Genomic DNA, 16,341 nt, shown 5'->3' on the forward strand with positions numbered 1-16,341 from the left:
AAAGTTATCATTTGCCATATAAAAATATATACAGTTTTTTTTAATTCTAAATTCTAAAAATTTGGACAAATTTTATGCTTTTCGTATTTCTATCCTTTTTTATGTTGCAAGAAAAAAATTATTAAAACAGATTAATCATAAGCACTTTCCTTACTTATATTGTAAACATACTAAGTAATGATTACTCCCTTATCACTATATTCATTTCTTTTATTTCTTTATCAAATGCGGATGATACTCAATACCAAACTTTCCAAAAATGTAAAAAAAAAGCAAAAAAATAATGGAAAATTCACAAAAAAAAGAAAAAAATGATTTTTAGACAAAAGGTCAAAAATTGTTATAGTATGTTTTGCTTTATGAAAATATTTAAAAAAGGTTAACTGACTTAATGCTTTATATTAGTTTGTTTTTATATATCATATAGATATGTATTTCTATTTCAACAATTATAGTTAATGTGGCATAATTATAGCAAAAATCAAATTGCTCTCATATCTTCACTTTTCACTAAAAAAAGCCGACCTTTTATTTTTGATTGGAATATTAATATTTTGAAATTGCACTTAAAAATTATATCTTAGCTAAAATAATTTTATCACAATTTATACAAAAAAAAGAATTGCTAATTCATTACTCTGTTAAAAAATGTATTAGAGAATAATGAATGGTACTTATAATATTTGACAGGTAAGAGAAAAAGATGTGAAATTTGTAAATTAACTTCCCTCAGAAATCTTGTACACCCAAAAATCAAAAGTTCCAATACCTATACCATTTTCATCATCTGCTCCGAAAAGCCTTTTCTGTTATTCAGTTTTAACTTTCCTAGGATAAAACAATTGTAAGTTACTGTAATACTTTTTTCATTGTTCATTGTTAATTTTTTTATTAATTTTTTTGTTCATTGTAAATTTTCCATTGTTCATTATTCATTGTTAATTTCCCATTACTTCATTACATGGAATTATACCAGTTTACTGTACTTTAGTCTATCAATTCATTCTTAACGTATTATCGATTCGTCTTATGCTATTAAATAAATATAAGTTTTGATAATATTTTTATAATTACTAAGGCATTTATTTCCAATACTTTTTTTTGGAAAAATTATTAAGTTTTTCATTTCCTGTCAAAAGAGAAAAAAAGAATGAAGGTTGAGGACGGCGAAAGCGACACTTTCTCAATGTCACCAAATGTTGAGGGAGTGTTGTTTATATTGTACATAAATTGATTAGCAATCTGATGGTAGAAATAATTCTGAATATTTTATGAGGTAAAACAAGCATAAGATGATATATTAGCAGAGAAAAAATTAATTTAATAAATCATCGACGTAGCATATTCATTTAAACTTTTTTCCTAATTAAATGCTTCAACTATAATTTTTTAAATTTACCTGCTGAATTTTCAATTAATATATGCTTGAACTTTGATAGCAGATTTATTTTTTTTTGTTTCATTTTTTTGAAATTTTTGAATTTATTTTATTCATTCGCGATTTTTCAGCAAAAGGATTTTTAAAACTGTATTGTAAGCCTGAAAAATTCATTAAATATTCCTAACGAATATTTAAAAACGGAATTTTAAATTAAATCATGCAGTTTGGTAAATCCGACAAATTTGTATTTGACAGGTATTTACAATTTTCACATTAAATCACGCCAATCAATTATTCTAATTAGTTGAAATTTTCAATATCGGCAGCCATTTCGTCTCCCTAATGATTGATTATAAGTGACTAGAAAATACAAAGAAGGTGACCATATTTTCAAGTGGTCCCAGGTATTTTAATCGTAACTCGTAATCCCATCACCATGTTATCGTTATCAACCAGTACCATATGAGGTAGTTTAGTGAATCGAACACAGAAACATCATTATTCTACATTCCAATGATACCAACAATTTTTTCCATATAATCTCATGAAATTATTCATGCGTATTTCCTTATTCTTCATTTTAAAAACGATTTTTAAACAGCTAAAATTATTTCGTTTAAAAAGCCTATAAAATATATTTAGCGAAAATGAATATATGAATTGTTTTTCCTTTTTGTTGATACATTTCTGTTTCCTAAAATAGATTTTAAATTGTTAGAATTAAAATAAGTTAAAATTTTTTCTATAAAATATTTTTTCTATAAAAAATTTTCTATGAAATATTTTCTATAAAATATCAAATATGCAATTTTTGCTTATTTATTTCCTGTCTTATAGTACCAATCAAGTGTTTATTTGAAAGAGTAAACTTTTTCTTGTATTACAAAAATTAAAAATCCATCAATTTCTATCTAATTTCCGTTTTTTTCTTTTTTATGTATCGATGATTGCTTTGAACTTTATCAAGTTTAGTGCTAATTCAATTCATTGATTAATGGTTGATTAATATTGCTTAATGCTACAATTCATTGATTAATGCTATTGTTGTTCTTTAATATTTCAGAAAGCAAATGCAACTGTGATAGAATATGAAAGTGTCACCAGCTATCTGTTCAGTGAAGAATGCAAAAAGCACTTAAGATATTTATTTTTGCCATATTAATATTTCTTCCAACTGTTGTTATTATTACTAAATTAGATGATGGTATCATAATGTTTGAACACCAATATGAAGATGATATTTCACGGTTAGTGTAATCTTTCTCTAACAAAAAAAATTTGCTTCACACGAATGACACCATTGTCACATTTATCAGGCATTCATTCTTATTATTATCTTATCAGCAAAATTTAATGTTTAAGTTATTCATAAATTGAAATGCTATAGTTCCAAAAGGAGCCTGAAATTAAGAATTTTGAAAAGAAAATTGCTGGTATTGATTTTATAAGCTTTATGTATGAAAGAAGAGATGGTATACGTCATTTCATCTTGTCCTAATTAAATATCCGAAAAATAAATAAAATAATTTTTTATTCTTTTATTTTGACTATAACAAGTCAACCAAAAGATTTTCTGTTCTCTATCATTGCTATCATATCTATATAATGAACCATTAACATTTAACATTATAATCAATTTATAATCACTGTTACGGCTAATGTGTTTATCACTTATCATCATCAATAAATGTACTACCCATCATCAATAATTTCAGATTTTATATATATAAAAATTATTGTGTGTTGCCCTATTTAAGCCATAGTGGCATGGAAAGTAATATGGATATATTTGAAAGGATTACGCTAGTTTTACACATCAGTTATGATTATTTGAGTGATAATATCTTGGAACAGGTATTTACATCAGTATCAAATCATTTAAATTTAAATCAGTTTTACATGTTAATTACAATTATGACAATTTTTTTAAACATTATTTTCAGGTATTTTAATTCCAGATATCATATAGCTTATGGTTACTTCATTCCTTAGCTTTTTATAAAATTTTATTTATAAGAAATTAGGAAATTAAATTAGGCATATTATGAGGTCAGAGTTTCACTTGTACTTGTATAATGAAACTATTGTTACAAGATGTAATGATGTTCATTAATGGGTGTCATGATTGATTAGTTGATTGATTGATTGATTGACTGACTGATTGATACAGAAATGATTGAGTTAAAACAAGTAAGTTCGGATCAAATAATCACATCAGTCGATCACGAAGATTTGCTTCACCTGAAATTGAATAAATGATTATTCTAACCTTATAATCTCAAATAATTGCATTGATTTCTTGAATTTATCTGTTGTTTATTTTAACTTGAGGAAAAAAAATTTTTTTTTTTCGACAACTTGGGGGAATAATTTATTGGAATGTTTCAGCTTGAATCATGGGATGGTCCGGTGACGTTTGTGGTAACAATACCATCTGCAGAGGTTTACAAGAAGATACGAAAAATTAGAGAAACGGTAAAAAATGATTTAATTTTTGAATTAAGTTTAATTAGATGTAATTATTAACTATACTACAGTCAGTTAAGAGCTCAAAATTCTAATTGACATCACACTATGATGGTTTTTAATTTTAAAATTTTTATGATTTCAGCTATCACGCTTTCCCTCTCAAGTGTTACACAGATTAAGTGCTCACATGTTATTCCAGTCTAAGTATGGATGCAAAAAGAATGTAATTGATAAGTTAAATGAAACTAATAGGGACTGGAGATATCCCGTTAATGTGGCACGGAATGTAGCAAGGATGGTAAGCAGAATATTTTGTTAGAATAATTTTGGATGGAATTAATAGTAGAGAGTTAGAAAAGATTTCCTGATCTGACCATGTTGTTGAAGATTCTAAACGACAGATATAATGTATTCAATTAAGGTAAGCAACAGTAAAGTAATTAAGTGTAATGATTAAATTAACAAGTATTGGTGGAAAACATTGCTGAAGCTAGCGGTGGAACAATTCACAATTCTAAAATGGATCAATTAATCTGTTTAATTTTAAAATCATCAGAATTTCTCTATCTTCAACATTTCAGTTCGTAAGATCTAAATATGTGTTAATCAGCGATTCAGAATTTGTTTTTTCCGAAGGATTTGAAACCAAAATGTGTGCATTAGCACGAAATCAACTGACGCGCAATCCAAAAACAGCACTTGTTGTACGAATATTTGAAGTGAGCGACACCATTAAAGAGTAGGTCAAAGGTTTATTTGTGCAAGGCTTTTTTTCCGTAAGAAAAATTAATGTAAAAATTGTATAGTGCCAGGTGAACTGTATTGTTACTCATACAACCAATGGATTTGTTAATTAATTAAAACCATTCTAACAATCCCATTCAACATAACACTCACACAGAATGCAATAGGCGAATTTTGGTTTTATTGGGATTTTCTTCATCTTTTTCTTCGAATATATAAAATAATATTAGGATGGTCTCATTTTAGAATTACCAGTTTTTCCTGGGACTACACCATGGAATTTTAAGGGCTTGTTCGTCTAGAAAAAGGATACATGATTATTCGCCTCTTTTTCTATTAATTTTCTCATTGTGCTTTTATGAAATATTTTATCACTTCTTTTGTTATGAAATAAAGTTTTAACTTTAACTGTATTTTTGTTTACTTTTTTTAAAACTTCTAGATGATACGAATATATCGCTACCAAATATTTGTATTAAATATTTGTCATTTTAGGATGCCACGTAACAAAGCAGAATTGCGAGAGTTATTTTTCAAAGGACTAGCAGTAGAATTTCATGCTCGATATAAGATGACAGAGCATACCATTCCACATCTGGATCAATGGTTTAACAAACGAGAGAACAAACAGGATGTCAATATAAACTCCGTTCTAAAGTAATGATTTTTTTTTTCCATTAAAAGGTTTTTTTATAAAGAATACATTATCAAAACGTAAGGAAATGTTACAAAATTTAAAGCAAATCATAGAAAAATTCATCATCATCATCATCATCATCATCATCATCATCATCATCACTATCCATTCATTTTTTCCTCTACTTTTTTTTTCAGATTTTCAAGACGTGGTTGGGAGCCACAATTTGTTTCCTTAAATACGATACCACTTCATGATGAAAATTTCCCATTTTCATTACGTGATAATACAGTTCTTGTAAGTCATTTCGTTTATCACTTCATATGTAAGAGTAAAATAAAGAGAGTAGGAAAAATAACAATTGAATATTAGTAAACATATTTTTTATCATATTGCTAATAGAGAAAAGAAAAAGTGATACAGAAAGGTTCCTCCAAATTCATGGCTCTCATCCATCAAATTACATGTTGACTGATGTTCCTACGATGCCAACAGGATTTTCTCTCTAAATGGCAATAATAAATTATCATACTCGTTATTATCAGATGATCAGTGATAATTAATCACTTTTTCGCAAAAGTTAGAAGTCATCCTGATCTTTAGCAATATTTCGTTAACGAAAATAATTAAGTTCAATGTTATTTTAACGAAAATCCAGTGTAACAAAAGTGAACTTATTTCCCGCACTTTGTATCACCCTGATAATATTTCTGCCCCGAAAATTATCCTTAGTAATAATTTATGAAAAGAAGATAAGTAACACATGATAGATATAATATTTAAAATAGCTTTAATTTTATTACTTTCTGTGCAACTTAGGACATTACATCATTCACTATCATTCACATTCACTATCTCATTCACTATCATTCACATTCACCATCATTCCGCAAGTACTGACCCAAGGATCAATAATGGATCAATCAATCAATCAATCAGTCATTTCATATAACAGTTGAAAGTTCACTTAGCGTAATTACCTGTTGTGAGCAGTAAAGTACACAAAATTTGGATATTAAAGTGATTGGTAATAGCCAAATTACTTATTTAATGATGAATCATTAACAACTGAATCGTGATTGTTAATTCTTCTCTTTTTGGGAAAAAAATTTTATATTTATTCTTTAATCCATCTGTAAGACGTATGGAAGATAACAAAACGTTAAACTTATAAGCTTGAGACGTAAATTAAGTTGACAACTAACAATTACTCCATAAAATTACTAATTTTTTAGCAATAAACTTTTAAAAGTATTTAAATAGTTTAGGATTATTTCACCTGTATGTGATAACATTTCCTTGCAGCGGTGGGAAATGTGCCGTCAAAATTATACGTTTGCATTGGTGAATGATTTATTTATGGCACATCGTGGCATCAAAACCGTATACCATCTACCACTTACTAGGAAACGTCAAAAACATTCTCGAGCGCAATTTAACATTGCAATAAAACTTTTCAAACAACGTATGGATCACCAGTATCCAGAAACTAAGAAGTTCTGTCCAGAATTTGGTGCTTAACATCGAATTATCCATAAATAGTATTATATTTTAAGATGCTTTCTAAAAATATGAAACTGAGGAGTTATTTACTTATCGATTGGCCTTGATATTGCTACATTTCAAATTTTAAAAGTAACATTTGTGACAATTTTTAATATTTTTTATAATTGTATCTAAAATGAAGTACAATTAATTCATGAGATAACCTAATATCTCGTACATCTGTTGCAAAGATAACGTAGTTATTCTGACAATCATAAAGTAAATGACAAATTCTTTTGTTTAACTTATTGCTGCGCGAATCAATGAAAATCATGAAATTGATTTTACGTTGGTATTAATTTACCGAGCTGCTACGGATTAATCAATAAAGAGAATTTATTCTTGCCACGAAAATATCAAACCTCTGAATTAATCCAAGGAAACCATTATTTTTTGAATTAAAATTATCACAAAATCTCTATATAATTAGTTTCAAAATTTCAATTACAAAGTACAATCATAAATATTTTGAATTTTCTAATAATTCTTACGAATCTTCTTCCCGATTCTTTCTAAATTCGGAAAACAGAAATAAGATTCAGTTTTACTTCTTAAATGATATTTTTACGAAAAACAAATAACAGCATTAAAAGTGATAGTATTAATGGTGGAGGAATTCGCATCTTTTTTTTCTTTTTCTACATGATACCGTAAAAAAAATTCTAGATAATCTCTATTAGTTAAAATTCCAGAAAATATATCCCATAGAAAATTCCAGGAAATATTTATTATGAAAAATTCCAGCATATGCTTTCCATGGAAAATTCTAGAAAACGTAATATGGAAAAGTTTAAAAAGCATCTACTTTCGAACAAGTTCGACTTTCGAACAAACAAGTTTTACTTTCGAACAAGTTTTCGAAACAAGTTTTTTTTCTGACCAATTCCCAGCCAACTTTTGTACATCATTCTCTTCCAATGAAATAGGTCATAACAAAACAATGTGTTTCACGTGGTTACTCAGAAATGTTATTTTAGACGTGGTATCAAACATAATACATTCTTCTAATCATTTATTTCAAAGCAAATTTGGCCATGTAATCGCCAAAAGTCAGGTTATTGCTGGACATATGGTAATGGACAGTGGTCAACGATTATAATGCTTCAACCAACATTTCTTCCATTCCTTCTGGTTTATGATTGCAGAACAAACAGATATTCCTTTAATTTCAATCATCACACTATTTGTTGCTGCAAATAGCAGTGAATTGATCGAATTTCAGTTTCATAAAGTATTTAGGAATGTATAATTAATAGTAATAAAAAACAGTAAAACTATTTGTCTCATTGCGATGCCCAAAATTATTCAAAGGAATGAAACAAGCAAATCGACAGGTAATGATCGAATGGAAGAAAAAACAAGGTACAATTAAATTATGGTAATCACATGATTTTGACACAAATCATCTCATAGTTCCACCGTAACACCTTTATATGGTGATCCATCACATTCTAAATGGCCTCTTACGGTAACATTCTTTTTGCTACCAAATAATTCAAATGTATAGGTTGGTAGTAGGAAGAGTAATAAGAGTCGCATCGATTTACCGCAATTCTGGAAATGTGAAAAAAAAAGTTATTTCGGTCAGCAAACAGATAAAATCAATTCGACGATAATTACACTTTTAACATTTCCACATTCAATTTTCATTATCATTAAAACAAATATTAAGAGCAAATTGGGCAAATTCAATTAGTAAGATGACGAAACTACGAATACCATAATAATGCATTAGAAGAGAAATTATTTTAATTAGCAAATGGTTAACAATATATATAACTGTTAACATTTTTTTCATTTCCTTCGATTAATTTTTTCGTTTTCCATTTCTTCTCAAAATGTAAATACATCAAAGATTTTTTTTTTTAATATCATAACTTCAATTGCTAATTATTGATGATATGATTGTAAACTTATCACATTGTTAATTGATGACAAATATATTACCAATGAAACAGATAAATGGAAAAGATCGGGAAACTTAAAATTAAAATTTTTGAGCATTACATAAAAGCGTTAGTGCAAGCAACTGCTTTGTGCAAGCAACTTGATGATAATATTGATGATTATAATGATGAAAGAGATAACATTGAAAGCTGATATGAATCATCTTTCTATACCTCAATTTATCCCCTGATCTTCCTTTTTGTTCATTTTATTTTTTGCAATTCCCCTTTTTGAAATCTGAACTAACAATTTATTGATCGATCAATCGATGTCAGAAATTTCGAATGTGCCAAAAAATTATTGGATTTGTATTTGCAAATGAATTCGAAACCTATTCCAACTTTTTAACCAATTAATTACATACACATATATGTAAATTAACTTCCCGATATATTACAAATTAATTCTTTCCATTTAAATTCCTCATTTCATTACAAACGGATTTTGTTTGGATGTGAAAAGAATTCCAATTTTTTCATTATTCGGAATGTAAAATGATGATATCATAACCTTTTAAGAATCTCCGAGTTATATAAGTTAGTATTTCCTCCAACAAATATTATATCTAATTGTTGGATTGTTGTTCCAGGATTTCTTATTACATCAAAACACTTTTATTAAAAATTGGAAATTATACTTTCCAAAGAGAATATTAATGCGTTAGTATAAACGTAATTTATTATGCATGTTTACTTCAGAAATATGTGTTTAGCAAAAGTTCTTTTATTTAATTAGTAACAATATGAGTTGATGAGTTATGTTCGAAATTAAAAATCGAAATTAAACACTTAAATAATGTTTGTCGAAGTAAATATGTAAATAATTTTCTCAAAAAAATTCATTAATTTTTTTAACTTTCGTTATAATGCTATTATTGCTCTTATAGCTAATAATTTTATAGAATATTTTCTTAAATAGCCTAATGATGATATAGCAAGTAATTATAATGATAAGTAGTAGGATTATTATAACAGGAATGATAATATCAAGCATGTAATATGACATAAATGACATCTTTCTGCCGTATGGATCGAAATTTGCTATTTGACCAAATTTTGCAGCAAATTCAACATGCTTAATGAGCTGTTCCTTGGCTGGATTAGGCTTCTTTGCCATCATTTCTGATAATCTTTTTGCTTTTTGAGAATAACTAAAATATGCAAATAAAATAAACAAATTTATTGTTGTATGCTTTTTTTTCATGTAAATTATAAGTAAGTCAAAAGATAAGCTATTAATAATTTAATGGTAGTAATGATAATGATCTGATATGGGAGAGATAAATAATCAGCATTATCTTCTAAGTCCTATTTTAGTTTCTTGAATTGATACATCTGTACTTCGGAATATTTTTAATATTGATTGAAGTAATTTTCCCCCTTGTTTTCTTGTTTTTCCTGATTTCCCCATTTTTTCCCTTATTCTTTTGTCATTTTTTTCTTCTTATCTGAATCGTCTCTACTCGTTTTATTTGCTCGATTAAGAAATAAATTTCAAAAAAATCCAAAATATGTGTTAATCACCATAAGTTGCCAGATTTTAGCTCATGAGATTTTAAAAAAAACGATATTTGACTTTATTTGGTTTAAACAAATCTCTTGATAATATTTATTTTTAACTACAACGTTTATCTCACAATTGTAAATGTCCTTTTCATGATGGAAATATTTGAGAAATTGATCAAAGTTTACCTTTTATCATAAATGATGTTATTGATTGCATCCCGTGTTTTTTTTTTATTGCTAGTTCCGAAAGTGATAATTTGATACCAAAGCCTGATCGTTCAACCAGTACAGCATTTTGCATCTGATCACCAAATAACGGTACCACAACAACAGGTTTTCCATAATTCAAAGTTTCCGTTATGCTATTCATACCACCATGCGTCAAAAATGCTATTAAATTTGTATGTGCTGGAATTTATTTTTTATTTTAATTTAATAAATTTATTTTCCTGACGAATTTTTTATTTTTTGCATAAAATTACCTAATAAATCAGATTGCGGAAGCCATTTTGACGTAATCACATTTGGATGTCTGTCAGTAATTTGATGCTCATCTTTTTCATATTTCCAGATAAATGTCACATTTGGAAAGTTATCGAATACTTCCAGGAGAGCTTGCTTAGTTTTATTGGGCATCCAACAGCTTAATGTAATGGTACCGAATGATACGAGCACTACTGCTTTCCGTTGATTCATTATTGTAAGCCAATCCTGTAAAACCGAAAGATGGATGGATGAAAATATCACCTTATATAAAAAGTGTAATTTACAAGCCTCAACAAGATAAAAGGAAGGGAATGATGTAATGTATATATTACAATCATCGACCAAGTGATTTTTGGCTTTCATATATTAGTTAGATCAAATCATACTTCAAACAATTTGACACCAATCGATAATGCTATATTTAAGTATTAGAGGCATTATTTAAATCATTACAAGTCACTTGTGCAGCAAGTTATTTCTGTTTAACTGCCTTCTTGCAATGATAAAATATAGATTTAACTTACTTTATTTAATGGTTTTGATTTTGGCAAAGCAAGACCACCAAGTTCTAACATTTTATGAATAGTTGGTCTTGAGATATGGAAAAGTGGATCAGTATTTGTGAGCACATATGTCACTTGAGCTAACTTTTCCTAAAACAATAATATTCAATCCGAAATTCATGAAAACTCTGTTAACAGCATTTCAAAATCTATCAAACCGCACTTTTTTTTTTTGTAACGGAAGTGATAAGTTGCGAACAGTGATGAAATTTGTTCAATTTTTTTATCATGCAATGAAATTCGTTCAAAAAGAAAATTTTTTGCCTACATTTATTCATCTTCACTTGCTTCTTTTCTTAATTTACCGGACGTATGTTTTTATCACTCCGCATAAAGGTAACCTAGCGATTTTTCTAATCATAAACTTTTGAACCGTTCACTTTATCACTGATTAGAAAAAACAAGCATGATTGATTATAATTAACAATCCATCGAATTCTTTTTTTTTCAAATCTTGATTTTGATGCTATATTATACCTTTAAATCGATGAACTGATCGCCGTAAAGTCGTCGGAATAATGTTTGACATTTTGCCGTAAGATTATCCAACAATTTATTCGTTAAAATTGTCACGATGAGATTTTTCACCCGTTGTAAATATGTCATATGATCGGTATATTGTGTAAGCAAATCTGTAATATATCTTTAATTTCAGTTTCTTTTCATAGTTGAAAGAAAATAATAAAGCGAAAAATATTTCAAGTGTGGAGGGATACGTAGGCAAAACTGCAAAATTACTTTTTAAAATAAGAAATAGTAATTTGCTTCAGGAATTGGTTGAATAATAATTCAATTTTTCAATAAGTTTGCAAGAAAAGAATGAAGTCAAATGATCAGGCAAGGCTATATGTTTTATCGATACCGTTTTTTTTTCTTCTTAACAAATGTGTCATCAGTTATAATTAATTATTGCTGCTAGATTTTTGTAGTTTCAAAACTTGGAAAATTTTGATTTCAAAAATTTTCAAATTTTTAAACGCTCTAAATTACTAAATTTCACTTGGAATATAACTCGGGATGTTTGGTACACCAAAACATTTTGTGGCATATTCAAATAAAGCAGTAGGACTAACGATAATGTGAGCTGGTATATGAAACAGTTCAATCATTCCTGCAATTCGATTACGAATTATTTCATATTAAGTGAGAGGAATTTAAAACTGAGTAATTATAAATTTTCCAATAAATTTGTATTTTAAAATATTCATAAAATGTAATATCTTTTCTAATTCAGAGAGGAATTATTTTGAAATTTGTTTCAACATTTCAACTTAACCGTGTAAAATTTTATATTAAAGTAACTCATCGTTATAATATATAATTCATATTTATAAAATTAAAATTTAAGATCTCATTTAAGCTCAACGATTTCAAAAAAAAACTTTATTTCATTGAAATGTTCCATAACTTCAATCACAAGCTTATATAGTCAAATGATATCTATAATTCAAATATTTAACCTTTCATACTGCAAAAGTAACTTACCAGCAAAGCACTGATTAAATTCGAAAATGGCCAAGTCAAACTTTTCAGCCTTCAATTCCTCCATTATCTTTTCGTGTTTCAATTGAAACTCACAGTTCTTTACAAGAGCATCCGACAGTTGTTTAATGGTCTTAATTGAAATGAGTTTTTTTTTCTTTCCCTAAGTAATATAAGGAGTTATTTTGATGTCTTTTTAAAGACTACAACGATCGATATTTGGATACCCGCTATTGCTTATCTATCGGCAAAAGGTGATAAAAAACATTGCTGATTGCTTGACAATTATACCCCTAGTCTGTTTCTCTTCAATTTGTCACATTCTCATCATCTTAAGCTTTATCAATAAAATTTTTAATACCATAAACAAATACCGGAATAAGAGAGAAAATAGATTGCTGATTCTCCAACCAAGCATTTTGAGCAAAAATTTCTATGTTCATCATTTTTGATATTTCCGGATCAGCATCTATCCGTATTGTTTTGGCAAGTTTAGAACCGGTCGAATCAAAAGATTTGAAAAGTACAGGGGCAAATTCGGTCTGTAAAATAAGAACACTAAAATAACAGTCCATGTTAAACTATCTTTCTATCAAATTACATCATTTTGCATCATTTGGTAATTTCTCTTCTACACTTTTTTAAATTCCGAAAAATTCAAATTCTAAAATTCGAACAAAAAGAAAGCACTTGCCACATTATGTCCAGCATTAACCAATGTATCAGCGATAGAACCCAAAAATTCGACGTGACTTTTACCGAAACGTGGATTGTATATCAATATTTTATATGCATCATTTGCAGATACACAGAATACGACAATAAGAGAAGCCAAATACCACTGAAGACGATGCATTGTCTTATTCCAATGCCAAATATTTTGGTCACTTCCTACGATGAAAAATAAATTCGATGCTTCAATGTCACATCTTCAGAGAAATTAACCTGTGATCTTTGTTGAACTTAATGAGTGAATTTAACGGATGGACTAACTCTAATAGTATATTTAAGATTTTGAAGACTATTGTCTTCAACCTTCAGAAGTTTATTTTCATTCTGCAATATAATTCAATTCAATTTATGTATTCGAAACATTTTTGCACCTGTACACATTACGGATAGAACTTAAAATTCAAATTAAAAGTGGATTTTAGTGATGGTCAAATTTTAGTAATAAATTTCAGTCAATAAGGTAAACCTATTACAACTACAAACTCTAATATTTCAAAAATAAATTAAAAAGTAACAAAATGCGCTTTATCAATTTTGTCCAAGCAGAACAGTACTAATATTGGGGATGACTTGAAAAAAAAGTAATTATTGTTGTATTTAACTACTATCAGAAAAAACGCACTAGAAAAACTGAGATACTTTGTAACTCTCGTGAAAACATACTGACGATAAGTAAATGATATATATTACCGTGCATTATCAGTTTATCAGTAAAAATATGTCTGAATGGGCTTTTATCTGGTAATTTTTTCTACATTTCCCACCTCATTCTTGTTATTACCATTTTGTCGTCGTTCTTCCATCTTAAACAAACAAAAATGATTGTTCAGTGAAATCTGATAGCAGGAAATCAGGACACATTTTATAGTTTGCAACTCTGCTTTCCTCTTTTTTTTATTTTAATTGATTAACTAGATTTGTTTACTCTACCTAATGATTTTATGGCAAGTATTGCAGGAAAACTGATGCAGCAGTGAATGGTATAAATATGTCATTGATTAGTTTTAATTTAAATTTTTTCAAAAATCAGATTTTTGCTCCTTAACATTCCCATTTGATTATTTATACTATTACGAATTTTTCTGAGTTCATTGTCACAAGTTGCACCGAAGTATTCGTGTGACTTCTTTTGTGTGCATACAAAATACTAATACATAATTCAAGAGCCCATAAAAGCCATGTCGAAAGCTTTAAAAATTTAAATAATAAAGTATTTTGGAAAATGTGAGAAAGCGAAGAACGAGAACTTTGTTTGAAATCAAAATATTCAAATAATTAAGCAGAAATTCAGACATTCCAAAATTTTGCTGCAAAATGAGCAAATTATCGTTTGTAACCAATGAGTGTGATAAACTTTTCAAACGATACAATGATTGGAGGACAATTCGATGATCGCAGTACATCCGTTGTTCGGCACTTTTCCTAGCTTTTGTTCCATTGACCTCTTGTCGAGTCTGAAAGTAAGAAGTCCAAAGTACGGTAGTAATTGCATTTACAAGCGCTTATCAATTGAGAAAAACGATTAAAATACAAGTAAACAACACGATTGAACGTTTTCCCATCCAACGACATCTATTCAGTACGATAACAAAAACTAACCCAATTCAATCAGCCGAAAAGTTTTGCTGGAATAATTACTGCAACTGACAAACTAAGTTATTAATTGGATGAAAAGTCATTGAACCCCAACCCTAATATTAAGATTGATACATTTCGGTTCCCCACTCAATGTGTCTTTACTTATCCTTTTCTTTGTCTTTCCGATTTTCATTGGTTAATCTGGTTAAGGTTCTGACGGTTGGGTCTACATCAGAAATGCTTCAAACCACAAAAACTCTTTAACTGACATATTTCAAGAAAGTGCGGCATTTAATCCCTTAAAAAACGGCCTGATCAACGAATATATTTGAGGAAATCCAAAACTACACTGATTTTACGGTGACTGCAACAGCAAAACAATATTTGAAACTCGCAACTTTTCAATGTTTAAATTCAGAAACATTTATTCAATAACAAATTCTAATGATTTAAAATTTGGCGACAATTCTGTCATGGAATTGATCCATATGTTCCTTTATCTAACTTATTTTCTAGCACTACCACTACTTTTTCTGCTATTTTTGGTGTCAACATCCTAACGATGGTATGAAGCGACAAGACCGGTGACGGTGAATGTAATAACCAATATAAAGGAATTATAAAGAGAAGAAATCTGAAATGGATTTAAAGGAAAAAACGAAACATATGGACGGTAATTCTGAGTTGGTTATAGCAAACAGAAAATATCACACTTCATGATCAGCATTAACTAACGGCTGAATTCAGGAATTTCAGCTGGCGTGACCTTTAGTGGAACGTGGATTGTATACCAATATTTTTGTATGCAGCAGTCATTGATACCCACAACACAATGAGCAAAGCCAAATGCCACTCAAGCAAGTTACATTAGCCTCCATATCAGATTAGTTTTGAATTGTTGTTCTTTGTTAACTCCCGAGCACTTCATCATCCTGCTTTTCTCTTATTTTTTTTAATTTACCACACCTATCTCATGATACTAAATCCTTCTCCAACCGTCCATCTTGCTTTGTTGAATTTTCATTGAAATATGAAAAAAAACAGATTAAAAAATGATTGCTCAAAAACAACACAGCTTAAAATTAACAAGAAAAACTTCACTTTTGTCGTGAAATAGTAAAAACTGCCAGATAATTTATTTGCCGAGCTCAATGGTTGGGTAATCAAACTCCAATCAAATCTATCCAAATGAACCGCTTAGTGCGAAAGCGTTTGTCCGGAGGTCGATTTGTCTTGTGAATACGCAATAGTAAGGAATATTAACCTTTATCG

At 28.6% G+C, this 16,341-nt stretch overlaps 2 protein-coding genes across 2 annotated transcripts; one reads left to right on the top strand and one right to left on the bottom strand.

Moving 5' to 3' along the window:
• Window positions 1-3,148: 3,148 nt before the first annotated feature.
• LOAG_03427 (hypothetical protein) lies at window positions 3,149-6,752 on the top strand (the record flags this gene model as incomplete). The annotated part of the gene is made up of 7 exons (XM_003138964.1): window positions 3,149-3,235; window positions 3,770-3,856; window positions 3,993-4,148; window positions 4,432-4,589; window positions 5,090-5,251; window positions 5,429-5,528; window positions 6,537-6,752. The coding sequence occupies 7 exons, from the start codon at window positions 3,149-3,151 to the stop codon at window positions 6,750-6,752; spliced, it is 966 nt and encodes a 321-aa protein (XP_003139012.1).
• Window positions 6,753-10,403: 3,651 nt separating this feature from the next.
• LOAG_03428 (UDP-glucoronosyl and UDP-glucosyl transferase) lies at window positions 10,404-13,615 on the bottom strand (the record flags this gene model as incomplete). Its single annotated transcript, XM_003138965.1, has 8 exons — window positions 10,404-10,636; window positions 10,711-10,939; window positions 11,239-11,367; window positions 11,755-11,909; window positions 12,278-12,388; window positions 12,763-12,892; window positions 13,134-13,301; window positions 13,475-13,615. 8 exons carry the CDS (start codon window positions 13,613-13,615, stop codon window positions 10,404-10,406), a joined length of 1,296 nt encoding a protein of 431 aa, XP_003139013.1.
• Between the last annotated feature and the right edge of the window lie 2,726 nt (window positions 13,616-16,341).

This window comes from Loa loa (genome assembly GCF_000183805.2).
Source record: "Loa loa unplaced genomic scaffold supercont3.241, whole genome shotgun sequence".
In the NCBI taxonomy this organism is placed as follows: domain Eukaryota; kingdom Metazoa; phylum Nematoda; class Chromadorea; order Rhabditida; family Onchocercidae; genus Loa; species Loa loa.